The 27908-nt window shown below is 44.1% G+C and overlaps 1 protein-coding gene across 1 annotated transcript; it reads left to right on the plus strand.

Moving 5' to 3' along the window:
* Positions 1-18043: 18043 nt before the first annotated feature.
* Positions 18044-27623, plus strand: LOC306930366 (NACHT, LRR and PYD domains-containing protein 12-like). The gene is made up of 9 exons (XM_079511296.1): positions 18044-19779; positions 20690-20863; positions 21747-21914; positions 22810-22986; positions 24161-24334; positions 24955-25001; positions 25185-25321; positions 25925-26112; positions 27240-27623. The coding sequence occupies exons 1-9, from the start codon at positions 18134-18136 to the stop codon at positions 27454-27456; spliced, it is 2928 nt and encodes a 975-aa protein (XP_079367422.1). The 5' UTR covers positions 18044-18133; the 3' UTR covers positions 27457-27623.
* Positions 27624-27908: the final 285 nt, after the last annotated feature.

The following is a 27908-nucleotide window of genomic DNA, read 5'->3' on the forward strand; positions in this document are numbered from 1 at the left end:
CTCCAGAAGCCTATAGAAAATATACAATAATACTCAGAAATAGTACACTAATAAATAACCGGGTACAAGAACATTTGTACACCAAAAACACAAGTACATTTTTGGACGGGAACCAACAAAAACAATAAATATATGGGCATCTGCGAGGGCTAGTACACATCCGAACATGTGCAGGTGTTGGAGTTACATTTAAGATGATCCTTTTGAAACTTCTCAAGGAAACTTTCAAGGCCAATTTTAGTCTGGCTTGCAGGTCAGGCCAGCAACCGAATCATAAACCCGAAAATGGTATGCCTCCCAGTCCCGAGCTATACACCCCATGGAGAGCACTTTTCTGGTACAAAGCACACACTCACTGATGGCTACATTCAAACTGTACCTTCAAGCAGCTTGTTCATTCTGACGGCAAGATATGAATAATCCTCTAATTCTGAGGCCTGCAGGTTCATTTCGATCAGGCAATTGAGCACTTCACACGCCAGGCAGCACACCACTGTGGGAGAGGGAGAGGAAGAGAGAGAGAGAGAGAGAGAGAGAGAGAGAGAGAGAGAGAGAGAGGGAGGGGAAGCGAGAGAGAGTAAAGAGAGAGTAAATGTGCAAATTAATAAATTAAAGGGATATTTCACTTTCACTTTTTTACATAAAAAAAAACTCCATCGCCATCAAATACCGTAGCCTATCTAAATATTGAATCAAGCAACTTAAAAACTGTCCGAAATGTTAAAGTGAATACACATGAATGAATGAACAAAGGAACAAGTGAATGATTCATACTGTCAAAAAACTCTCTCTTTGCGACGTCCTTTAAGGTCGACCATGCTTCGCACTGCTGTGATTTAGACGATGCACCGGCGCTGCCACAAATGCCTGGAAATAACAACAGATCAACCCAGAGCTCACAATGAATACCTGAGAAGAAACAAACAACAGAACAAGTGGACTGACCGTGCATGGAGGAGTCTCACCTTGCACGTAGAGCATGTCCATCTCTGGCTGCTCCTTTATCAACGTCCCGTTGTCAAACTTACTCCCAAAGTATTTCTGGTCCACGAAGGCCCCGGTGAGAGAGTACCCCGCCTCATGGGGGGTCATCTCAACCCACACGTCTGTCAAGGAAACACAGTCATGCTCTGAAGCAGTTCAATGGTGATGGTGATGGCCACGGCCACAATACTACTTTACAAGGGATTGTGTCATAAAAAAAGTTTTTGTAATTTTTCTTATTATTTTTCTTCTGAGCTCAATTGCACCCAAAAAAAGAACATAAAAATAATAATTTTCTGTGGTCTGGGGTTTTCTGGCTCAAACAAGTGCTCTGATTTGCCTGTGGACTGTGATGTAAGAGTCCACAAATCCCATATATGACATAGGAATTTTGCCTATTTTCATTGCAGCTCAAAAGGCTTCAGAACACACAGAGGAAACCCCACACCACAGAAAATCCACTGAATGTTCAAAGTTCAGGTTGTGTGGGTTTAATTAAGGTCATACAACCTAAAAGAAAAACGAAAAATAAAAAATAAATGAAAGTTAATGTCATGAAAGCTTTTACATTTATCTAAATAGCTTTTTTTCCTCCACAACTGCAGGCTACATTTGGATACACGGCCATTTTAAACACTTTTACCTACATGCACTGCATTGCTTATTACATGTATTTTCTTTAAAATGGCCGTGTATCCAAATGTGAATACGAGACCGCTCGCCCCTTTTCCAACTCGCCCCAAGCGGTGAAGAGGAAGATATAACCTCATGATCAGCTCTGTGTGCCAACTAGGTTGGGATGTAGAATGGGGGGTGCATTGCCTAAAAGGTTTGGGAACTGCAGTAGTCTACTCATTCAGGCTGCAAGCGCACGCACGCACGCACGCACGCACGCACGCACGCACGCTAGGGCTTTAAGCAACATACGACTGTTTAACTAGTCGACTAGTCTAACGGCCAAGCTACACCAGGCGATTTTGCGTGCGTGCGTATGCGTTTACTGCGCGCGTTTACTGCGCGCTTACAGTGCGTTTGGATGGGACCAATATATGTCAATGATACCAGCTACACCAGACGCACGGATACCGTGGGCCATCCTACGCGTGCTCTAAAAATAGGATCGGTTCTAATTTTGTTACGTGCGTATGCCCCCATGCGCGCGTATCCCTCCCGGAAGGTCCCGCACGAATCCGCCGCGCGCCACAGATCTGGTGTAGCCGGGGTATTTTGCACGCGTACTTTGTGCGCGCAGTGCGCTTACGTCAAACGCACACATGCCCGGTGTAGCTTGGCCGTTATCCACATCCAACTAGTTGACTAGTTGATAAGATTTATTTTTTTACCCGTGTTTGTATAGATTATAGTTATAGTCACCAATGTACACAGTTTTTAAATGTAGAACTATTATTACAAAAGAAAAAAAAACTAGTCAAAATCACTAGAAGTGAAAGCCCCCCCCACACACACACACACACACACACACACGCACGCACACGCACACGCACACGCACACACTTACTTTTTAGCGGCGGGTGTTTTCGTTTTTTGATCTCCTGATCAATGATGTTGTAGATGGGATAGGGATCCAGGGGCCCGTTCCACGAAACTTGGATTAGAGATTAAGCCAGGATTTAACAGATATCCTGGCTTAATATATCCTGGATCAGCGATTAACCGGTTTCATGAAAGCTGGTTAATCTTGCCAGATTAATTTAACCAGTTAACCTGGATATGTTGAGGCTTGATTCGGTTTCATGAAAGTGATGCTACATTAGTTACCATGGAAACTAATGCTTTGGACTTAGCCTGCTCCGGACCAGGCTAACAGCCAGGTTTAACCTAATCCTGATGTCTTTACTGTTCATTAAGCAGTCAAACTGATCACAAAGCAATTATGTTTTCCACACTTATTAAATTATTATAGGTTTATGTTGCCTTATTTTTATCGGTCTGCATTAAAGGACTAATTTAAGCACTATATAAAATCTAAAAAACTAAATATATAGGCTGCACAACATCATGACAGCTTGTGAGCTTGTAGATCAGCTGCTTTTGGTGAATGTTCCCCAGAATAGGTTTTATATTATATTATATTATATTATATTATATTATATTATATTATATTATATTATATTATATTATATTATATTATATTATATTATATTATATTATATTATATTATATATATATCTTTTTTTTTTTGTAAAAGTGAAAACCACTAAATATTACCATTACTCATTGTTTTACAACATATTACCATTGTAACGTTTCACCCACTATTGAACCCATGACCCACAGTTCACCAGTCTGGCCCCTGTCTGGACAACAACCCCCTTCCCCAAAGGTAGCTCCCTCAGAGGAGGGAGTTATGGCCAAATATCACAATGCGACAATATCATTATGCTTAAAATATTAAGAATTCTGTTTTAAGTTAATAGTAGTGGTAAAATGTAAACTATATTTTTGGGGTAGTTAATCATTCAGTCTATCCACTGTTGAGAGTATGTTCTCTCTTTATTACAGCAGCAGTATTTATTTTAGAAGCTTAAGTCCTTGTATCAGTAAGTCTTGAATAGATTAGTAATGATACTGAGATATACAGAAGGGGGCAGTAATGCAACTATTAATGATGCAAACTGCCATAATACCCCATGAAGAAGAAGGATCAGTAAATCTGTGTTCCACCGAATGGGTCTAGAAACAAAAAGCCAGGCTCTGCATTCAGCCAGGCTTTATGAGCCTGGCTCGATAAATCCGCCCATTCTAAGCCTCGCTTGGCTTTAGTGGAACAGAATAAACCAGGCTGTAAAGACCAGGATTTAAAAAGCCTGGTTTTGGCCTAAATCCTGGATTAGTTAATCCAAGTTTCGTGGAACAGGCCCCTGGTCAAACTTTCCTCTCTGCTCTGAGAGAACACGTTCATCTATCTGAAGAGACAACAACAACAAGAATGACACGCGTATCATTAACTGCCAGGTGAAACAAGCGCTCTCCGTTGTGCACCTGTCCCTGTTTTTTACCCCGCTATTATTGTTTTTTTAACCCATTTTGAGCGGAACCCCTTTTGGTGTTTTAAGCATTGTTATGCTTTAGCTGTTGAAAAATAGCAGATCAACAAGCTCATAGCACTGCACCGGGTGCCGCACTATGAACTTGTAGGTCTGCTATTTTTGAAAAATCGTGAAAATGTGGCGCAAATCTTTGAATATATAATGTGACCAGATTTTTTTTCAAAAAATGAGTTTATAGCACAGGCAGACTCTTCACATACTAGAGCATGTCTGAAATAAGTGTCAGAGCTGAAATCGACATGTAAATATGAAATAAATGCTTAAACATGTAGCTAGGTGTAATGTTAGAGACCACAGAAGTGAACCTTTCAAGCCTGTTTTCTCAACTCGCTGTTTTCTGCAAGACATTACTCTATAAGCCATATCTCCAAAACTGGTGGGTCAAACTGAACAACCAATATGTCAATTTGAAGCTATGATTCCCTGCTTTCATATGACATGAAAAAACGAAAATTCAAAAAAGTCCAATGGCAGTCCCTCAGTCAAATTTAGTCAAAAAAAGGTTCGCTCTGAAAGAGCGAACCTTTTTGAACTCAAACCGTTGCTTCTGGGGAAGTCCCTGGAACAACATATTTTCAGATGGGGGTCGGCGGCCAAATACATCTATTTCTGGGGATCCTTAACATGAAGTAGTTTGAGAACCACAGACATAGAAACATGGGTTTTTCAGAAAACTGTCAGTATTTAGAAGACATTTTGTAGAATCGTTCCCAGGTCTAAATGGGTTTACAGTTACACGTATGTTTCTCTGTCACAACCTCCCGGCCGTTGTTTTCGTTCGTTTCAGACGTTCTTTGACTTTTGTTGGTTCAATCTCTGTGTTTTGTTATGGCTGCCCTGTAACTCCATCATTAGCTCATAACATTAGCTGCTGTACCATGAAGTGAACGGAGTTTCCGTATAACTGTTTAAGGTGGGTTGCGCACACTGGGCGCGTTTTTCGGAAAACCGATGGAGAAACACGCTGAAAATCCGAAAAACGTGCTCTGTGTGCAGGGACCTCTATGGCTCTGAGCTGCTGTTGCCACTCGCTCCGCATTGCAGAGTATGGGTTCAGACTTTCGCGTTACAGCCTTAGAGTATATATGAATAGAGACGGCACCCGGAGGAAACCCTGAGGAGAAATGGACATAGTGGCCGAATTTGGTATTGCAGCGCTGGGCCAAACACATGAACGTGCTTGTCCATTGACTATCATTGTGCACGTTCACGATGACACGTGAACGCTGTTTCATACGTGAACGCCGCTGTTTCATACGTGAACGCGTGCAATGATAGTCAACGGGCAGCGCGTGCATGTGTTTGGGGCAAATCCATCCCAGAATGCACTCTGTTCCTGAGTGAAATCGCCTCATGCGCTTTTGCGCAACTTAATGCAAGTGGATGGGAGGAGATATCCGGTGCCGTCTCTATTCATATATACTCTAAGGTTACAGCGCTGCAGGGCTTAGGAGGAAAAAAACCAAAAAAATAAACGTGATTGGGACATCCCCATGTATAATTAAATATATAACGGAATGTATGGCAACACCTAAACAACAGTGATATTGAAATACTTTCAGGCTAGCATGCTGCAGTTTGCCTGTTTAACGCCTCACAACTGAATGATTAACTGTGTAATTGAATGGCTGACCTCTTTCACGTAGGTGGTGACCATATATGCAGCCCACCACTCTGTATTAGAGTATTTGTCCCATTGCCAGCGGTATTTCTGCCATTTACTCCAGGCATGACCCCAGGGCACTTTGGGCCCACCCAGCCTGCTGATTATTTCCTTGGTCTCACGCTCCAGTTCCAGCTTTGTGGACCAGTTGGAATATTTGTATAAGGAGGCCATGCCCCTGTAAAGGAGAAGAGAGAAAATATACATGATTTCATTTATTCCCAGCCATAGATATAGAAAGGTATAGACGCCTCCTTCGGCTCTGGGGCGCATGCTCTCAAGTGAGGGCCAGCTTCTGCGTTGGTGGCTCGGTGCCATGGACAGTAATGAAAAGAAGGGACGTGAGTCGCGTGACATGGACGCCGGGGATGTGCCATACAAGGGCACACTTCCGTCCTCAATGCAGTGTGATACACGTCGCTCCAATGAATTGCACGAATGACGCAGAAGAATAGTTAATCCATCCATCTTCAACCGCTTATCCGTAGTTGGGTCGCAGGGGGCAACAGCTCCACCAGAGTGCTCCAGACTTCCCTCTCCAGAGCAACATTAGTGACTTCCTCCTGGGGGATCCCGAGACGTTCCAAGGCCAGTGAGTCGATGTGTTTCCTCCAACTGCGCCTTGGTCTGCCCCGGGGTCTCCTCCCATGGGACGTACCTTGAGGACTTCCCTAGGGAGACGCCCGAGAGGCATGCCCGAACCACCTAAGCTGACTGCTTTCCAGGCAAAGAAGCAGCAACTCTACTCTGAGTCTCTCTCGTGTGACTGAACTTCTTTCTCTCTCTGTGTGTGTGCGTGTGTGCGTGCGTGCGTGCGTGCGTGCGTGCGTGCGGTACCAGGTAGATCCAGACACTCCACTCAGGTACAGCATGCAGTCCAGTAGATCTGCTTCCCCCAGTTCAAGCACAGATGCCAGCAGTCCCACCATGGCTCTCTCTCCTCCTCCAGATCCAATCACAGCGATGTTGGGAACCTTGTCCTTTTAACACAATCATCATAAGAAAGCTTTGTAGAGGAATGTAACGGTGGTTATTTTGTTTTCAGTTATCTTCAATCACAAATGACATTCCGGCCAATCAAAATGTGCGTCCGTCCTCACGTTTGTCTTCAATGTTTGTGTTTACACACTTATGTCTTCAATGTTTGTTTACACAGACCCTCAAAGCTGGACATAGGAGGGGCTATAGCGCCCCTCAAAAAGGCTGCTGCACACCTCGAAAGGTTGGTGGCAGGTGTGTAGGACAAAGTAAAAGACAAATGTATTAAAGACAAATAAAAAGGGTTAGAATAGCACAGGGGTTCTCAACCCGTGGGTCGCGACCCCTCGGGGGGTCGCCAAAATATTTTAGGGGGTCCCCAAATTATTTAAAAAAAAAATTAAAAAAAAAAAATCAAAAAAAAATCACGATTTTTCAAAAATAGCAGACCTACAAGCTCGTAGCGCGCCACTCGGTGGCGCGCTATGAGCTTGTAGATCTGCTATTTTTAAATAGCTAAATTATAACAATGCTTAAAACACCAAAAGGGGTTCCCGCCCAAAATGGTTTAAGGTTATTGTAGCAGTCAATTTATATTGGGGGTCGGGAGGGGGCGGGGCCGGGGTCCCGAGACGTTGCCAAAGCATTTTCGGGGGTCCCCGGCCAAAAACGTTGAGAACCCCTGGAATAGCACACTGTCAAAAATGTTGAGCAACATATTATTCAACAGTGTGCAGGTCCTATTCTTTGTTATTCAGAGATATCCTTTTGCTTTCAGTTACCTGAGAGGGAAAACAGCTTTAAATTAATTTAACAATGAATTATTCTAATACTGTGCATGTATAACTCTATATTGAGAGTGGCTTTCCAATGATGTTTGTGGGTGTGACCATGCCAACTATCCTTAGCCTGACGTGTGTTGGCATGGCCACACCAAGCTGTACGGTCGATCTCTTAATTGGGTCCAGTATTTTATCTATGGACAACAATATCTCTATCTATAAAACAGGTGAAAGACTCCTACCAGAGTGCAGGGGATGTTGTGTTTCTATCTCTAAATAAAACAGGTAAAAGGCTATAGAGTGCAGGGGATGTTGTGTCTCTGTCTCTAAATAAAACAGGTGAAAGACTCCTACCAGAGTGCAGGGGATGTTGTGTCTCTGTCGCTAAATAAAACAGGTGAAAGGCTCCTATAGAGTGCAGGGGATGTGTTTCTATCTCTAAATAAAACAGGTGAAAGGCTCCTATAGAGTGCAGGGGATGTGTTTCTATCTCTAAATAAAACAGGTGAAAGGCTCCTATAGAGTGCAGGGGATGTGTTTCTATCTCTAAATAAAACAGGTGAAAGGCTCCTATAGAGTGCAGGGGATGTTGTGTTTCTATCTCTAAATAAAACAGATAAAAGGCTATAGAGTGCAGGGGATGTTGTGTTTCTATCTCTAAATAAAACAGATAAAAGGCTATAGAGTGCAGGGGATGTTGTGTTTCTGTCTCTAAAGAAAACAGGTGAAAGGCTCCTACCACATCGCAGGGAATGTCGTGTCTCGTCAGGCATTGTTGAACTGTTGGTCTTCTTCTGGTGACATGGTCTTTCTCTGCCTCATTCAGAGTGTGACCGATACGGACCTTGAAACATAATAAGGTCCGTAAATGGAAAAACAAAGAAAATCGATGAATCGATAGTCAACGGGTGGGGTAGTGGGTGTTTTTTTAAACCATAAAAAAGCATAAAATGTGGGGAAACAAAATAAATGGTGCATTTACTGTATATAGCGCCTTTATCCAATGCATTACATTCACCCATTCACATACACATTCATACACCGATTGCGGCGGAAGCCATGTAAGGTACCAACCAGCAGCACATCAAGAGCAATTTGGGGTTCAGTGTCTTGCCCAAGGACACTTCGACAAATCGACATGTAGACAGCTGGAGCCGGGATTCGAACCGCCGACCCATGGATCATTGGACGACCTGCTCTACCTCCTGAGCCACAATGTGTTCTGTTATCCATGCACATAAATGCTGCCTCAATCAGGCTAATGATAACAGAAACCAATAATACCAATAATGCAGGCCCACTTTGGTAGGCCTGTAAGCCCTGTACTCAACATTGCACCATACAGTATATAGCAGTGGTTTTCAACCCATTTCATGTCAAGGCCCATTACTTATTCAGTAGTATTTAAGCCATGGACCACCATTTGATAAGATTTAGCCTGGCAGACCTAAAACGAAAGAATATTTTGTTGTCGTTGGATAAGATTTTGTCCACAATTCCATGCTGTGTGAGTGTGTTGATGTTGGTACCATTAGGAGAGATAACAGGCAAACGTTGATCAAACAATACATCATTCTCTGATGTTTAACAATAATGTAACTCTTGAGAGCAAATGAGACCCTTTTGAGAGCAGGTTTCATTTTACACTCAAGTTTAGTTAAAGATTAAAGATCAAGAGTTAAAGATCAAAAGGCCCGGACGGTTACCTTCGACTCCCGATCCCGGCGGCCTTTGCCGCATGTCTTCCCCCCCATCTCTCTCCCCATTTTCCTTGTCAGTCTACTTTAAAAAAAATCACACCCGTGTGAACTGAGTGGTGCAAGGACTTATATAGCCTGATCAGCTGTGGTCTGACGTAATGTCAGTGACCATAGTAACCATGCTCATTCTTTCGGGCCCCACGTACAGGTACACACAAACACGGATACAAACAAAGCTGGTTGTTGGAGTGGTTTGCACCACTCAAAAAAAATCAATAAAGGTGAAGTAAACATTGAAGATTTATTTATTTATTTATTTATTTGACAGGGACAAAGCTCATTAATCAACATGTCAGTTTTCACATCAATGTAAATGGGCCAGAGTTAGCCAAAGCTAAATTTCATCTGTAGTCCCTGGGCAGGCTCTTAAGAAATGAATGATAAAACGAAAGACATAGTGTAGTGTGCCAGCACACAACACCATGCGTTGATGCCATGTGTGCATATGTGCCAGCACCCAACACTATGCTACAAGCAGAATCTGCTAGAGCTACTTACAGGTGTTGCAAGTTCCTCCTCTTTGGTAATCCTCGGTGGATGGATGGTCTGAGCGTTGCGAGTACCAGCTGTCAGGGTCATCAGCTGGGAGCCAAGGCAGAAAGCCACAAAAAAAAATATCTAAAAAAAAAAAAGGTTAAAGATCAAACAAGGGTCCATTTAGTTACCAACTCTCCATTTAGCTGGGGACCACCTGGAACCCCCTCAAGAACCACTGGTGGTCCCCGGACCACTGGTTGAAAACCAGTGATATATAGCATTCAAGTCACCTGCAGTATAGGCCTAAGCTAACAAAAACAAATGGTATCATCTAAAATCTAAAATGGATGTACCGATGAGACATTTTGGCCGATATCGATATCCGATATAATTAATTGCTGTTATGGCCGATAACCGATGTCGATATGATCCCATTCTGTATATAATCAAAAAATATAATCATTTTTGCCTTTCTGAAAAAATGCTTATAAACTCTGAATTAAAAAATGTTCCAACTTGTTGACTGTTTTGAAAGCTTCCCCAGAAAACATTGATATCATTTGCAGCCTTCATCATAACAAAAGGCTTTTTCAGGCTTTTTTTTCTTTTTTACATATTTAATCTCACAGATTTGAGTGTATGGAGCCTCCCTTTATGTTGTTATTTTTTCATTGGGCTGTATTTGAAATACTGTGATGCCCTGTTTCAGTTTACAGTATCATAGTCATCATAGTGAACACATGAACAATTTCCACTTAATCTAGCATCTGATTGATAGGAAAAGCAGTAACAGATCAATTTTGATCCATCTTTATGTTACCAGTATATGGGTAGCATCAACACCATTCTGCAAAAGATATGGTAACTTACATGTGGTTCCATGTTCTCTGTGAGCTGTCCGTCAAATGAAGCCTGTGATCTCCAGAGAAATAGGGTTGTGACACTTATATACAGTAGTGACACTATACAGTACAATAATATGGCTGAGGGAAGTAGGCAGTGACGACGTCTACGTGGGGGCTGCGGGGTTCGATCCCCCTTGATGATTTTAGGGGATTTCTAGTTTTTCTACATTCCTAACACCTCCCCCCGCCCCTGGGCATGCTCGGCCAGTCTGGGGGCGGGGGGTTGCCGGTCCTCCCTCAGATCAAGCATTCAAATGCTTGACCCATCTGGAGAGGGAAAGTTAGCTTTTCCAAGTGAAAATGCACGAAAATGCACGTGCATTTTGCGGCCCCCTGCTGAACATACACCTACATTCTTTTCACCTCACTGGAACAGAGTGCCTTGGATCCTCTTCTTTAATGTCATGATTTAACCTCGCCAACGAGCACCTGTATTCAGTTCAACAAACAAAGGACCACGGCAGCGCTCCCTTCCTCTATTCAACATCCTACTGTAAATATCTTCCCACGGCCATGTGCTGGCCGTAAATATAGGCGTAATTATATTGAACCTTTTTATCAGTTATAAAGACAAAATAGCTACTATTAGGTAGGTGCGCCGGCCAATATGATATTGCAGATACAGAGACTGCGTTGGTGACTTTAATGATTTGTCGTTCTGTGATGTCCCAGTTTGATAGCAGGTCACTTAAGTGTTGTCTGCCTGTACAGTAGGCCTACTGTATGTCATTCAAAGGTTCATTTTAAATGGCATGTTCTTCTTCATTTGGTTGCTGTTGTGTTATAGCATCTCTTTGATTTGCATTGGTGTCGCCTTATAAGTATGTTTAGGCTATATGAATAGCATTGAATTAAATGAATGAACACATTGATTCTGTGTACATGCTTGACATTTATGCAAATGAATATACAGTACTTGCATTGTTACGCCAATGGCGGGCAAGGATGATGGATTACACCTTGTGGACATAGTACAACCACTTGTATGGTTTGCCTTCTTGATCTCGATTGTCCGCTGATGGAGTTGCCATCCTCCAGATCATGCCCATTCGGGCCACTTTCCGCGTGCTTCCTCTTGGCTTCTTTTCGGGTGGCAAGAGTGTTGTGTTCCGCTCTTATGCGGGCCACATTGTCCTCCTCACTCTCCATTCTCCAGGTGGGACTGAATAACAGTAAAACAAAAGACAGGCCTTGGCAACAACTGGCTTGTATAATTAAGCCAGACAGCTAGCCAGACCTATGTAGGCTGAATACACAAGAACAGCCATTACTTTTATCTGACCTATGACAATTATGAGCTAAAAATGAATTATGGGTTCCATATGCATGATTCCTCACACACACACAATGGTATTTCAGCTCCTGCGCTATTTGGCATCGCCACCACTCAGTTTAGCCAATAGTTTGCCATCCTTTAAAGGACACATTCATGTAGTCTGTTGTCAGTGTTGTCAAGTAACTTAAGTAATATACTACTTTCAGTAATATTATTACTTCTTTCCAGTAATATGTAACTTAACTAGTTACTTTCACATTTTGAGTAATAATATTACATGTTACTTTTTTCCTAAAGTAACATAATTACTATTTTCACAAGCCTTGGTGGAACTGTGGGTTTGAGTGTTTATTTATAATGGTAGAATGGATAGGGGTCAAGTTGCTTTTCAGACTGCTGATCCGCTCTAGATCTAGACTCTAGAGCGGATACGGAAACGATGCACAATCGTCAGTACGTATGTGTGAAGTATCGGATGCAGAAGGGCGGGCCTTAAACCGCCCGGATCACGGAACAACAACCTAATTACTGGAGGCGAGAGAAAAAAGTAATAAGTAAAGTAATAACTAATAAGTAACTAGTTACCTTTCTCAGGGAGTAATAAGTAGTGTAACTTTATTCCTTTTTTTTAAAGTAATAAGTAATAAGTAGTATATTACTGTTAAAGTAATATTTTGACAACACTGTCTGTTGTTCAGGTCAATTGTCATTACCTGTCTTAGCTCAGATGCAGGGGATAATTGATCACAGAAATATGCAGGCGAGACTGGTCATGACTGGTTCTATGGGCCTTTGTGTGGCCTTCATCTATCACTGTGCAAAAAGCATGGAATACGGATGTGTATATCAGGGGTTCTCAACGTTTTTGGCCGGGGATCCCCGGAAATGCTTTGGCAACGTCTCGGGACCCCCGCCCCGCCCCCTCCCGACCCCCAATATAAATTGACTGCTACAATAACCTTAAACCATTTTGGGCGGGAACCCCTTTTGGTGTTTTAAGCATTGTTATAATTTAGCTATTGAAAAATAGCAGATCTACAAGCTCATAGCGCGCCACCGAGTGGCGCGCTACGAGCTTGTAGGTCTGCTATTTTTGAAAAATCGTGAAAATAATTTGGGGACCCCCTAAAATAATTTGGCGACCCCCCGAGGGGTCGCGACCCACGGGTTGAGAACCCCTGGTGTATATTACCTGAAACTCTGTTAAACTTTCCAACAAACTCCGGTAAACTCCCGAATTGTACCATCACACCTGTATATTACCGTATATTAACTGTATAAAGCCTCTGCCCGGGCTCTGGACCTGATCACACCTATATCTCCATGTCGCATGCCTGACAAAGAACTCCATATATGGGCATAAAAGGGACAAAGACATAATATAATAACTGGGTGGGGCATTGGTCTCCCTGTGTGCACGCACGCACGCACGCACGCACGCACGCACGCACGCACGCACGCACGCACGCACGCACGCACGCACACACACACACACACACACACACACACACACACACACACACACACACACACACACACACACACACACACACAGCAGTGATTCTCAACATTTTTGAGGGGTGCTCTTATGTCCAGCTTTGAGGGTCTGTGTAAACACAAACATTGAAGACAAAAGTGAGGACGCAAATTGTGATTGGCCAGAAGAACGAGATGATGTAGATCGATGTAACAAAATATTGCACATTATGTTCGAAAAGGAGTAGGAGTGAAGCCTATAAGTTTATCTGGTCCTACCCCTATCTAAAATAATCCTAAATCTATCATATTCATATATATGAATTTGTTTATTTTTGCAGTAACCAACCCATATATTACCATCATGTACCCTCGACACTCCCCCCCACTTCCTCTTCTCTCTAGCTCATAATCACAGTATTTTTTAACCTCACTTCTCTGTCTCTAAAAATCACTTCTCTATTTGACTACCTCTTATTTCATCAGAGGAAGAAACACATGGGAAATCTGTGACACTGATCCAACGTTTATAGGTTTGATGTACGGACACAGACCCAACACTTCTAGTGACGATTACATGAGTTAATATGTTGTTGTTTTTAGGAATAAAATCGTCCCTGTTATGATTCCTTCATCAGGTCGTGGTAATGGAATAGATGATGTGCTGATGTGAGTGTGCTTTATTTATTATTTTTGGTGAAAGAAACATTAAAGTATTTTGTCTATATTATATTAGGTTCAAACACTGCGAGTGATTTGACTGATAAAAAAAAGCTGTATTATGTGTCAATAATCACATCACACTAATACCAGAAGAATCATTGACAGAATTTGTTGTTTGATTACTAGTAGTGTCATGGCACTTTGAGATTTACCCAAATGTAATACATAAAATCCATTATTATTATTAAAAGCCATACTGTCCTAACTTGAGATTTGAAGAAAAAAAATAACAATTTAAACTCGTACAGGGCCTTTCATGCAAACCAAGGGCATTTTACATCGACAGAAAACTAACTAAGTTGTGAACAAGTGTCTGTTCAGTGAGACTTGAACAAGTGTTGACGCATGGTACTAATACCCAGGGCCGGTTCAAAGGTTATGGTGTGTGTGTGTATATATATATTGTTATGACCCGGCTCTTAGGCCATAACAAAAGGAGGAAGGCACGGCTGTTTAAAAGTGTACACATATTTATTTACAACATAAATTAAATCAAACATGAATCAGCAATACTAAGGTGGGGTGTGTTAATCAGTAGACCAGTAGTGTAAGTGAGTGGATGTGTGGTAAATGTAATGTGGGGTGTTGAAAGAATGGTGCAAACAAATGCTGCTGCTCTCATGGAAGGAGAGAGAGAGAGAGAGAGTGAGGCTGGCCAACTCCCAGCCCTTTATAGAGCACACTGGGATCACTGGCCAGGTGCTCCCAATGCACTGATTAGCAACTGAAGCAAAGACAAATGCCTACTGTTGTAATCTAAATACGGGACCCTCGTCTGGGTTGACAGACAGGTAGTGTGTGCAGGCTGGGTGGTGTGTGACAATCCTGTTGAAGTATTACTTTGGTACGGCGACTGCGGCGGCGGCCGGCGGGTACCCGGGAGAACAAATTAACGAGACACGAGACAGTATCACGCTAAGGTTCACAAAGTTTATTACACAAACATGAAACATATATAGTGCTGGATCATAATGACGTAACAATAAGATATGAGACAGAAGAACCTGCCTACTGCAGCAAGGCTGACCTTGCTGTCGCCTAGATGTCTCTCGTAGCCTATCTATAAAGAATGCTACAGTACCGGCAGTACACAATACATATCAAGTACACTGTATCTCAAGTTCAAGTACATAGACTAAGATGTACTGTGCATGGGCTAATATCACAACACCTACAATACACACAGGTCCTTTAGACCATTTACAAACATTGGGACTGGGCGCACGGGTGACTGTTTCATGTAATCAATTCCCAACAGATCTCCAAACCTGTTGTTTTGGGGAGCGCTGGTTTCAGTCCATTCAACCTCCTCTTGTGAGTTGGCTAGTGAGATGCACCCTAGGAGACATTTATACTTCAAAGCGCAACAGTATTGCGCACAGAGAACAGCTGATATACAAGCTCACATCGCATTGCAGATGCGACTGTTGTGAGCGTAGAGGTCTGCGTGCGCGACACCATCGCGGGACGAAGCATAAATTATACTTGATGGGCTGCAGGTGCGCATGTAACAGTGCTGCACCTGTCTCTGCTGCCGTGTTCATGAGCGCACCTCCCGTTCTTATGACAGCGACTGGAGGTGTGGTTTTGAGGACAACTGTTTTGAATTGCTATTATTGTTAACACAACAGAAACCAAGGATTATATATTTCTAGGGCGAGAGATCACAATAAAAATCCTAATCAGTCTTCCTCCACACTGGAAGAAAAACACCATCTGAAAGTTTGATGGGGCATTTTTTACACGTGATGCAGTTTGAACTGTCCCATTAAATCTTATGAGAGGACGGGTTATTGTGCTGCCGCTATGTGCGCGCATGCTGTTGCTTATCAGTGTGACGTCGTCTGTTAAGGCGTCTATAGGCCAACTACAGGGGACGTAAATCGGGATTTGATCAACCCCGGCTGGGTCGCCTGAGTGAGGGGTATGATGTTGGTAGACCCGAAACCCCGTTGACCTCAGGATAGCATTGGTCCGAACGACAACCTACCTCAAACCCTCACCCTAACCCTAACCTCCCCTGGGGCAGCACACCTAAACCTAACCCCAACCCTCTCCCGACCCCCAGCACACCTCGGACCAATGCTCCTTCGAACCAATGCTCCGTCGGATCATAGTATGCCTCCCCGTCCCAGGTGCATCCATGCGATGTATTTTTAGTTATAGTTATTCTATTTATAGTGACTCATAGGAATATGGAATATATAGGACTATGTGACAACCGGGTATAGTCTGGTCACCACCGGAGAGACGGGTGACAGCCGGAATGTAGACGGCAACCGGGTGAGCAGTATGGGTTAGCGCCCCAGCCTGTGTCCTCCGTGAGGAGGAAGCCCAACAAACCTCGGTGAGGCCTTTAGGAGGGCCATTATAATCCACCACTCCTGAATTAAGTGCCTGGTACTGGGAGTCTGGTGCAACGCACAGGTCCTGGGCCTGGTGAGACCAGGAGTGGACCTGGTGAGACATAGGAGGGGCCCTGGCACGGACGATCATCTTTTAGGGAACTGTGTTGCTGTCGGACAGATATTCTTTGCAGAAGTATGTTGCTCATATCTCTACTGATGATGCTGTGAGGGAGAAACAGGAAGTGAACTGCATGAGTTGTGTGAATGTTGAAACACTCTCTTCCACTGACACACGCGCACGTGCGCACACACACACACACACACACACACACACACACACACACACACACACACACACACACACACACACACACACACACAAACCTGCTGACTCCAACTGCACCACCAGTGTTGCAGTTGGATATTTTTTTTGGTCACAGACTCACTGCTGTATAACCTTTAGTGAACTGTATGAGTTGTGTGAATTTTGAAACACTCTGTTCCACTGACACACAAACACACACGTGCGCGTGTGGAACATGTGACTGAACTTGGTCTTCTCATTGGTCCGCGCAGCTAGAGTCATCGATGGCGACGCCTAAAGAACAACTCCTGAAAACCCTGGAGGACCTGGGCGGTGAGGAGCTCCTGGTGTTCCAGTGGTTCCTGCTCCAGGGAGACTCCTCCACCGGCCTCCCCTCCATCCCAAAGAGCCGCCTGGACCACGCTGGCCGGCCCGACACCGTGGACCACATGGTCCACACCTACGGCTCCGATGTCCAAGCCCTGAAGGTCACCCTGGACGTTCTGAGGAAGATGGACAGGAATGACCTGGTGGAGACTCTGTCCAACACTGAGATGGTACCCAAAGGTAGGCCAAGGGGAAATGAAAACAGGTATATCATATTTAATAATGACCTATGAAAACCCCAGACATATGAACTGTTTCCACCAGAGCTATGTCTTCTTCAAATAAAGAACATTTTTGCTTGACTGGCAGCTCATTCTGACATCATTAATTAGAATGGATTCATTGTATTTCAATAACCCTCCGTAGACGGGTAAAGCTTTAGGGCTTTAGGGCCATTTTTTACTATTTTGAAAATCATTTTAAAATAGTTCAACTAGCCGATCTACATCTACACGTTGTGAGCTTATAGATCAGCTATTTGAACTATTTCAAATGTTTTTTTTAAATAGTAAAAATGGCAAATAAGTTTAGGGATAAGGGTTAAGGGTAGACGCAAGATATAGTCCATAGACTTTCTGAGATATACTGCCGTCACCTTTTCAGCACTCTGGTCCGATGTCAGAGCACAAACAGCACACATAACCACATCATAAAAACACATACTTTATTGGCAATACAATGCACATCCCCAGCTCTGGTTCCATATGAGCAGAATGCTAGCCAAACCATTCAACACCCACCACAATTTATCAAACCATTAGACTCTTCAATAATTCATCTAATTTGTTGTGTGTTTTTCCAGCGCCTCCAGAACTCATCCTTCAGCTCCAGAACATCCTGCAGTCCAACCTCCAGAACAGGTTCATCTGTGTGACCGAGGCTCTGGCCAAGAGGAAGGACAAGAAGCATCTCCACGACATCTACACGCATCTCTACGTCGTCGACGGAGTGCGTGAATACATCGTCTTTCAGCACGAGGTCACACAGGTCGAGACAACGATGTCCGGGAAGACGGCGGTGACAGATGGAGCCATCAAACCCGTCGACATCTTCCAACACCCTTCTGGGAAATACGTGCCCATGAGACTGGTGCTGACGATCGGCATCGCGGGAATAGGCAAAACCTTCCTGGTTCACAAGTTCATCCTGGACTGGGCGGAAGGGCGAGGTCTCCGAGACGCCCACCTCATGTTCCCGCTCACGTTCCGCCATCTGAACACGCTGAAGGCAGAGAGGTTCAGTTTGGCCGAGCTGGTCCACACGTGTGTCAGAGAGAGCATCGACATCAAACTGGAGCAACTCAATTCTATCTTCACCGCACTGCAGCTGTCAGGAAACGACAACTACGACAAGAGCCAATTCAAAGTTGCGTTCGTTCTGGATGGATTAGATGAAAGCAGGTTTCGCTTAGACTTCACCACCGAAGACCATCGGCACATAGACGTCTCAGAAGCGGCCTCGGTGGAAGTGCTGCTGACCAACCTCATCAAGGGGAAGCTGCTTCCATCCGCTCGTATCTGGATAACCACGCGACCTGCAGCAGCGGCTCAAATCCCCCTGGATTTCATTGACAGGGTGACGGAGGTGAGAGGGTTCGCGGACCCCCAGAAGGAAGAGTACTTCAGGAAGAGATTCAGTGACGAAGACCAGGCCGGCAGAATCATCTCCCACATCAACACATCGAGGAGCCTCCACATCATGTGTCACATCCCAGTGTTCTGTTTCATCACTGCCATGGTTCTGGAGCAGATGTGGAGGACGGACGGAGGTGGACAGATCCCCAAGACGTTGACCGAGATGTACGCCAAATTCCTGGCATTTCAGCTCCAACAGGCCCAACTGAAGTACGACACGCAAGACATCAGGCGGAAGATGAAGTCACTTGGAAAACTGGCGTTTCAGCAACTGCAGGAAGGCAACCTGATTTTCTACGAAAAGGACCTGAAGAAGAACGGCATCGATTTCAACGAAGCCTCCCGGTTCTCGGGCGTGTTCACGGAGATCTTTAAGGAAGAGCAAGAGCCAAACCAGGGCAAGGTTTTCAGCTTCATCCATCTGAGCATGCAGGAGTTTCTGGCTGCCGTTCACGTGATCACGTCACTCGTCAACGGCAAAAAGAACGCCATGGACATGTCACAGTGGGGCGTTCGGCGCGTGAAGGTGCTGTTGAGGAAGCCACCTGCGGCAGAGGTTTACCGGAGCGCCGTGATCCAGGCCCTGCAGAGTCCAAACGGACACCTGGACCTGTTCCTTCGCTTCCTCCTCGGCCTCTCGCTGGAGTCCAATCAGCTCGCACTGCAGGGCCTGCTGAAACGTACGGACAGCAGTCCGCAGACCAACCGGGAAACGGCCGAGTACATCAAGCAGAAGATGAGGGAGGGTTTGTCGCCGGAGAAATCAATCAATCTGATCCACTGTTTGAATGAGCTGAATGACCATTCTCTGGTGGAGGAGATCCAACGGTACCTGTCCACCTCAGGGCGGCTTTCTACAGACAAGCTGTCCGCCGACCAGTGGTCAGCGCTGGTCTTCGTCCTGCTGTCGTCCGAGAAGGAGCTGGACGTGTTTGACCTGGAGAAGTACTCGGCTTCGGAGGAAGGTCTTCTGAGGCTGATGCCAGTGGTCAGGGCTTCGTCCACAGCTTTGTAAGACCACACACGATTCATATCAGTGGTGGCAAAAGTACTCACATTCTTTACTTGAGTAAAAGTGTCAATTACTGCAAAGTAGAAATATACAAGTAGAAGTCTGGAATCAAAATCAAAATCAAAATGTACTTGAAGTACCAAAAGTAGAAAGTACTCATTATCTAGAATGCCCCATTTCAGTTCAAGTTTTCAAATTTTGTATAAATTGTATACAAATCATTTGAAAATAGCAGTTCTACAAGCTCACAATGCGACACATTGTGAGCTTGTAGAACCGCTATTTTCAAATGGCCGGAATGTATATAGGGTTGAAGTGGTTTATTTGTGTTTTGTTTTGTCATAATAATCAAAATCTACAAAGTAACTATAGTAACAAAAGTTTTCAAATAAATGTAGTGGAGTAAAAGTAAATGTATTGGAAATTGGAAATACTCAAGTAAAGTACAAATACCTCATAATTGTACTTAAATACAGTACTTAAGTAAATGTATTTAGTTAGTTACATTTCACAAGTGGTCAATAATGTTCCAACATTCCAACTGTGACACTAACTGTCAAAAATAGTGCAATCGCTGACTTTTCAGTAGAGCTCAGAATCAGGGACGGATTATCCCCACCCCCCCTGGGCCGGTAATTTTTGCAGGGCCCCGCGACATTTTCATGTTTTTCTGTGTTTTTATCATCTTTTTGACCTAAATTTAACTAAATCAATGGCCAATGAAGGGCTCCAGAAGCCCTTTTCAGGGCGTCAAACCCAGTACCGTGCGGTCCAATTTCCTCAAAGGGCCCTTGAGAGCCAAGAGCCCATGGGCCACGGCCCCACTGGCCCAATGGCTAATTTGTCCCTGCTCAGAATAGGTCTGATCTGATTGGGGACAGAAATTACTTAATACTATTATTTTCCCAGGCTGAGTGGCTGCAACCTGTCAGAGACATGCTGTGAAGCCTTGGCCCCAGTTCTCAGCTCCAACCCCTCGTCCTTGACAGAGCTGGACCTCAGCAACAACAACCTCCAGGATTCCGGGATAAAGTTGCTGTGTGCTGGACTGGGCAGCAACAACTGTAGACTGGCTACCCTCAGGTGAGTATAACGGTCGGGAACCCCTTTTGGTGTTTCAAACATTATGTTATACTTTAGCTATTGAAAAATAGCAGATCTACAAGCTCATAGCGCGGCACTGTAGGTCTGCTATTTTGGAAAAATCTTGAAAATGTGTCTCAAATCATATATTCTTTCAGAGCGAACGTTTTAACTCAAATCTTTGCTTCTGAGAGGTTCCTGGAACAACATATTTTCAGATGGGGGTCGGTGGCCAATATCCTTTTTGGGGTCCTTGACATGAAATATTGAGCACCACTGATACAGAAACATGAGCTTTTTCAGAAAATTGTCATCATTTAGAAGACATTTTTTAAATTTTGACGTCAGGCCTAAATGGGTAGTTGCTGTGTGCTGGCTACTCTCAGGTGAGTATGAAGTTGCTGTGCAACTGTAGACTGGCTAGTATACTCTCAGTGTCAGTCAGTAGTCCTCAAACGGGTCTACACACCGCCGCGTACATCCTTGTCTGTGTACATAGTAACGTTAGTGACCACATGACTAACAACTTTGACATTTTAGTACTGCACTTTACGGGGGAAAATAAATTCGATTGCTAAGAAAACAGTAGAGTGTTTAACAGATGAAATGCAATTAAATGATTACTATATTTACCCAGGGTATCTGGGCTAAGCTCAATAACTTGTTTCCAGCCAGGCCCTGCTCATATAACACATTTCATCGTAGTGGTTCAATGCCTTGTTCAAGGGCACTTCAGCGGTGGTAATTTTAACGTGTCGGACAGCTGATTCGAACTGGTGACCTTCCGGTATCAAGACCGCTCCGCTATCCGTTCGGCCACCGCTGCCACTATTCAGTGGTGAGATAAGTGTAAAGACGTCATATCTAGTCCACTTGTTCCCAGGTTGTCAGGCTGTCTGGTCACAGCAGAAGGCTGCTCCTCGCTGGCCTCGGCTCTGACGTCCAACCCTGCACATCTAAGAGAGCTGGACCTCAGCAACAACTGTCTGAGTGATGCAGGGGTGACTCGGCTCACCGCTGGACTGTCCATGGGGAACGTCGCCATCCTGAGGTCAGTGGTAGGACATCTACTGGAGTTCCATTGTAAATGTGTGCATCTCAGTCTGTCTGCCATGACTCAAACTATATGATTATTAAATCAGAGCACAACAAGGAATGAATGAATGAATGAATGAATGAAATATTTATTTTCGTGTCATGCCACTTTGGCCCATCCCATATGGGATTATATGACACATTGAAAGTACATTGAAAACAACTGACATTACAGTCCTCCTTCCTGTTCATATTCCATAATGCATTATTAAATACATGAATACATTATTTGAACAAAAATGAAAACAAAGTGAAAACAAATAAAACGAGGCTATACATGTAAATGGCCCTCCTCCTCATTGACCAGGCCTTTTCAAGGAATGAGGCAAATGAAAAGGTGAACTTTTCAGTTTCTCGAAGTCCTCCAAACGTATAAATTCGTGATTTGGATCTATCTCATTAAAAAGTCTCTCCCTAATGGAGTTGTAGACTGGACAATAAAAAAACAAAATGCAAGGCCATGACATTCTTACGTATTACATATTATATTTACCCGGTTGCTAAATCGTTCCCTCCGTGTTCTGCATGTACACTCCACATATATCTATAGTTGCTAAACCCGTCCCGTCCCACTTGTCCCACACAAGTGATACTTCTGTCCCTCAAATGAACATATTGGATCTGTTTACCCTATGCAGGACAAACCAGACAGAGTGACATAGAGTGACAGCGAGAGGTGTGAAGTGTGAGCACCCTCTGGTGCTCACACTTCATAGCCTGGCTAATAAGCCAGACTCAAATCACACTGTCTCGGTCTGGCTTATTAGCCAGGCTACACACCTCTCGCTTTCCTAGTTATTCTCATGCTCACTGTGTTTCTATAATCAATTCTCGTCCATTCATTGTGTCAGGTTGAGTCGAACCAACCTCACAGCAACCTGCTGTGAACGCTTCTCAGAGCTTCTCAGCTCAAACCTCTGCCGCCTGAGAGAGCTTGACGTCAGCAACAACAACTTACTGGATGCGGGAGTGAAAGTCCTCAGTGGCGCCGGGCTGCAGAGTGACCTCTGTAGACTGGCCATCCTCAGGTCAGATGTCCTTCTGCTTATAAACTGTAGACTAAGACCATAGTACTATAGACTATAGTACTATAGTCTATAGTATACCTAGTATAGCTAGTCTATAGAGCGTCGCAGTCCCGCCCCCTACCAGGGCCCAGGAAATGATTCTCCATTCATTTTCCTCATAGACATTTCAAAAAGTATTTATTTAAAGACGTTTACGCCGCGGACAAAGCCAACTCGAGTCGTGACAAATCATGACAACAAACACAATTTTTTGGGCCGAACAAATAATTAGAAAGAAGAAAAAAACGGCAGGTTACAACACTTTTTTTGTTGTTTTTCTTCTTTGTAATTATTTGTTTGGTCCAAAATATTGTGTTTGTTGTCATGAGTTGTCACGACTCGAGTTGGCTTTGTCCGCGGCGTAACCGTCTTTAAATAAATACTAATAGAAATGTCTATGGGAAAAATGCATTGGGAATCATTTCCTGGGCCTGGCGTCGTAATGAAAGGGGCGGGACTGCGACGCTCTATAGTATCTATAGTATACTATAGTACTATAGTATGTATAGTAGTATACAGTAGTACTATTGTACCTATAATACTATAGGTCACTATTCCTTCTGTTTATGAAGTGTACCAGACTACTAGGTCACTATTCCTTCTGTTTATGAACTGTACCAGACTACTAGGTCACTATTCCTTCTGTTTATGAAGTGTACCAGACTACTAGGTCACTATTCCTTCTGTTTATGAAGTGTACCAGACTACTAGGTCACTATTCCTTCTGTTTATGAAGTGTACCAGACTACTAGGTCACTATTCCTTCTGTTTATGAAGTGTACCAGACTACTAGGTCACTATTACTTCTGTTTATCATACCAGGTTGACAAATGGAAAAGAGCCCTTTGAAAATAGCCGATCTACAAGCTCACAATGGGCCGCCCAGTGACACATTGTGAGCTTGTAGATCAGCTAATTTCAAGATTGGTTTGTAGACTGTAGAGATAATAGGAAACATTTTGACAAAGCTGACCACCAAAGCAGAGTCGTTTAAGCATCAGTTAGGGTTTAAGCATCAGTTAGGGTTTAAGGGTTTACTTTAATTGACCCAGTCAGGTCAGCATCGATGACAGCAACTTGTGAATGAATGAAAGTAGAATAAAAGTAAGTGAAAGTTCTATGATGTTCTGCGCAGGTTGTCAGGCTGTCTGCTCACAGAGGAAAGCTGCTCTGCACTGGCCTCAGCTCTGAGGTCCAATCCTTCCCACTTGATAGAGCTCGATCTGAGCTACAATCACCCAGGAGGGTCCGGGATGACCGAACTCTCTGCTGGACTGGAAGACCCTCAGTGGGGACTGGAAATTCTCAGGTCTGTAGCCTACTGTATGATTTAATGACAGAAATGCATCAATACATCTTGTGGTTATCTCTACTATAGCGAGAGTGCAGGGCTCTAAGGATGGTGATGTCTGTTCAAAGTGCTTTTATAGTAGCTAGAACCTTATTTCTGGCCCTTAACCCTAAAGAGTAGAGCCCATAGGGCAGGCCTTCTCTCAGGGTGCCTTGACGCCAGTCCAGGGGTGTCTCTGAATAGTAGTGGAATGTATCAATATCACTTCAGTTTAACCACGTAGACCCTCTATGCGCCCAAGTTAAACTGTACCTTTTCAGCCTACAGTACACCATGTCTCTTCACCAAAACATAGCAGTATAAAAGCTATTTTCAGCCTGTCCTAAATGGAAACAAATATTCTCTGCTGTTTTCCTCATGTCATACTGTATCTTTGATGGAAAGATTTACATATTTGCGTACCGTTAATATGCACATAAGTTGCTATAAAGTCAAATGTATAATTCAGGGGTGCCGTGGATGAAAAGGTCCCTAACAGGACATCTAGTCTAGTGTCTTTGTGTCTCATAGTATGTTGAATGTACAAAGTAGATGATTTGTGGTTTAAACATGTGTTTCTCTGTTGCTCTTCGTTCCAGTGTCGATCATGGTGGAGCGCTGATGATGCGACTTGGTCTGAGAAAATGTACGTATGTGTGCGTGTGCGCGTGTGTGCGTATACGTACATCAATTGATTGTAATGGTGCAACTTGGATCTCCTTTCATATCACAATTCCTGGTGTGTTGATGTTGCAGATCTCGGCGCGAAACGTCAAATTCATCCACTGATCACCTTATCAATATTGATTATTATGTCGTTGTTCCTCAGACGCCTGTGAGCTCACACTGGACCCGAACACGGCACACACAAACCTCTGCCTGTCTGACGACCGCACGGCGGTGACCAGGGTGGACGAGCAGCAGCCGTACCCTGACCACCCGGACCGCTTCGACAGCTGGTACCAGGTGCTGTGTTAAAACCCATTCTGAACGGGAACCCCTTTTAGTGTTTTTAAGCATTACGTTATACTTTAGCTATTGAAAAATAGCAGACCTACAAGCTCATAGCGCGGCACCGAGTGCCACGCTACGAGCTTGTAGGTCTGCTATTTTTGAAAAAATCTTAAAAAAATGTATCTTTGAATGTATGTTCTTTTTTCAGAGCGAACGTTTTTTAACTCAAATCTTTGCTTCTGAGGGGTTCCTGGAACAACATATTTTCAGATGGGGGGTCGGCGGCCAATTACAAGACATTACTCTATAAGCCATATCTCCAAAACTGGTGTCAATTTGAAGCTATGATTCCCTGCTTTCATATGACATGAAAAAAAGAAAATTAAAAAAAATCCAATGGCAGTCCCTCAGTCAAATTTAGTCACATATGTTTTGGGGGTCCTTGACATGAAATATGGAGCACCACTGATACAGAAACATAGGTATTTCAGAAAACTGTCAGGATATAGAAGACATTTTTTAAATGTTGATGTTAGGCCTAAATGGGTTAATTTTGATGGTGTGTTATTCAAAAGACCAAGACTAAATCTAAATAATATTGTGAACACTGACCAGGTGCTGTGCAGCGAGGCGCTGAGCGGGCGCTGCTACTGGGAGGTCCAGTGGAGCGGCTGGGTGCGCATAGCGGTGACCCACAGGGGCATCAGGAGGAAAGCAGAGGAGGGGAGGGATAACCAGTGTGGCCTGGGATACTATCCCAAGTCCTGGAGACTGTCCTGCGCCGGGAATACCTACACCGCCAGGTAGGGGGCGTGTGACGTCACGTGACGATACAGTAATCGAAAAATACATTTTCATTTCAAGAATCGGAGTATGTGGGGGGGCACGGTGGCGCAGTCTGTAGCAATGTCGCCTAGAAGGTCCTGGGTTCGATTGGGCCGTGTTCTCTCCTCCATCAGTTGCCCATACCCGAGGCGGGGTTGGCGAAAGGGCCTTTCTGCGTGGAGTTTGCATGTTCTCCCCGTGTCCCCTAGGGTAGGTACCCTCACAAAATACATGCAGTACTGGTCTCTATACTGCCTCCTCCTGGCCTGATGGAAGGGAAAGGAACTAGTGGGGTATAGTCCATGATTACATGATTGACAAAAAAAAGGGTTGCAAAATTGTGGAATAAAAATCTCAATTAATTAAAAAAAGAATCAAAGTATATTGATATGTAAACAGCAACATATCGTATCGTTTGACTTTATATCGTATTGTTTTTCAATGCAAATAATCATTATTGAATCGTTTTTGCAATACACATTGAAATAAGCGAAATGGAATGTAATTCCATATCGCTACACTTGGTCTATCGATAAGCGTGGGTATTCATGTGTTCATGTCAAGGTGTGGGTTTTTCCATGTGTTCAAATATAATGTATTTGCCAGAGAATCACTGTGTTTACTTAATATAATACATGTTTCCCACAGATTACATTTCTTTGCTAAATAGTTACTGTAATGTGTCGTATATCGTTATCCATGATGTATGGCAGGGTTCCCCAATAGGCGGCCTGCGGGCCATTTGCGGCCCGCAGAGCGCCCCCTTGTGGACCTGGAAGAATTTGGGGGGGTGTCCCAGATGTAAATGGCATTAAATGGGGGTCAGTAGCCTATGCATGTCAAACTGGGCACACCCTCAAGGACCACTGGTGGTCCCCGGACCACTGGTTGAGAAAATTTTTTAATTGATTAATGAAAAAATAAAAAAAACAATTTTCCGCGCGTGTGGACTCGCCCCCCAGCCTGGTTCCCTAGTCAAAATATGGCCCTTGAGGAAAATAAATTGGGGAACCCTGATGTATGGTGATGCATATCGTAGCGCTGTTAACATGTATCGTTGCACCCCCCCCCCCCCCCCCCCCCCCCCCGGCGTACGGCCATGCAGGCACAACCTGAAGGACACCCTCATCCCTGTGTACAACACCTGCAACAGAGTGGGAGTGTACCTGGACCGTCCTGCCGGCACTCTGTCCTTCTACGGAGTGTTCTCCGACTCTATGAGACACCTGCTGCACACCTTCCAGACCACGTTCACTGAACCTCTGTACGCTGGCTTCTGGCTGGGGTTCAACTCCTCCCTGTCTCTGTGTCACATAGAGTAGGTAAAGCTACTATATAGGGCGTCACGCTGGCTTACCTTGTGGAGTCGTGCACCCTAGTGTGAGACTGGCCTTCATGTCAAGAACGCGGGACCTCGTTCATCTCTCCGCAACCCGCCTGTGCCAAAACGAGGGAACTTGTCTTTCTTTAATTCCATTTTATCCAGCAATAATAATAATAAAAACAATTACTCACGTTAGACAGCCTCCACACGGATCCGACGCACACGTGGCCGTGCGCACGCTTAATGCGCACTCCTTTTCTCCTCAAAATGAGATAAACTGCCATCTCTGAGACCTTATAAAAGTCTAAACTTTGATCACGCTAAGAAAGTCCATCCAGCGACGATGCACAGCCTAAGAATGAAGATGTGGCTCAAATATGGATGGATATCACTTCCGGGGCGGGCGGAAGTGACCCGTCTTGTAAGCATATAGCACAGATTTATTTGGCA

The sequence above is a fragment of the Electrona antarctica genome (assembly GCF_951216825.1).
Source record: "Electrona antarctica genome assembly, chromosome: 9".
Classification (NCBI taxonomy): domain Eukaryota; kingdom Metazoa; phylum Chordata; class Actinopteri; order Myctophiformes; family Myctophidae; genus Electrona; species Electrona antarctica.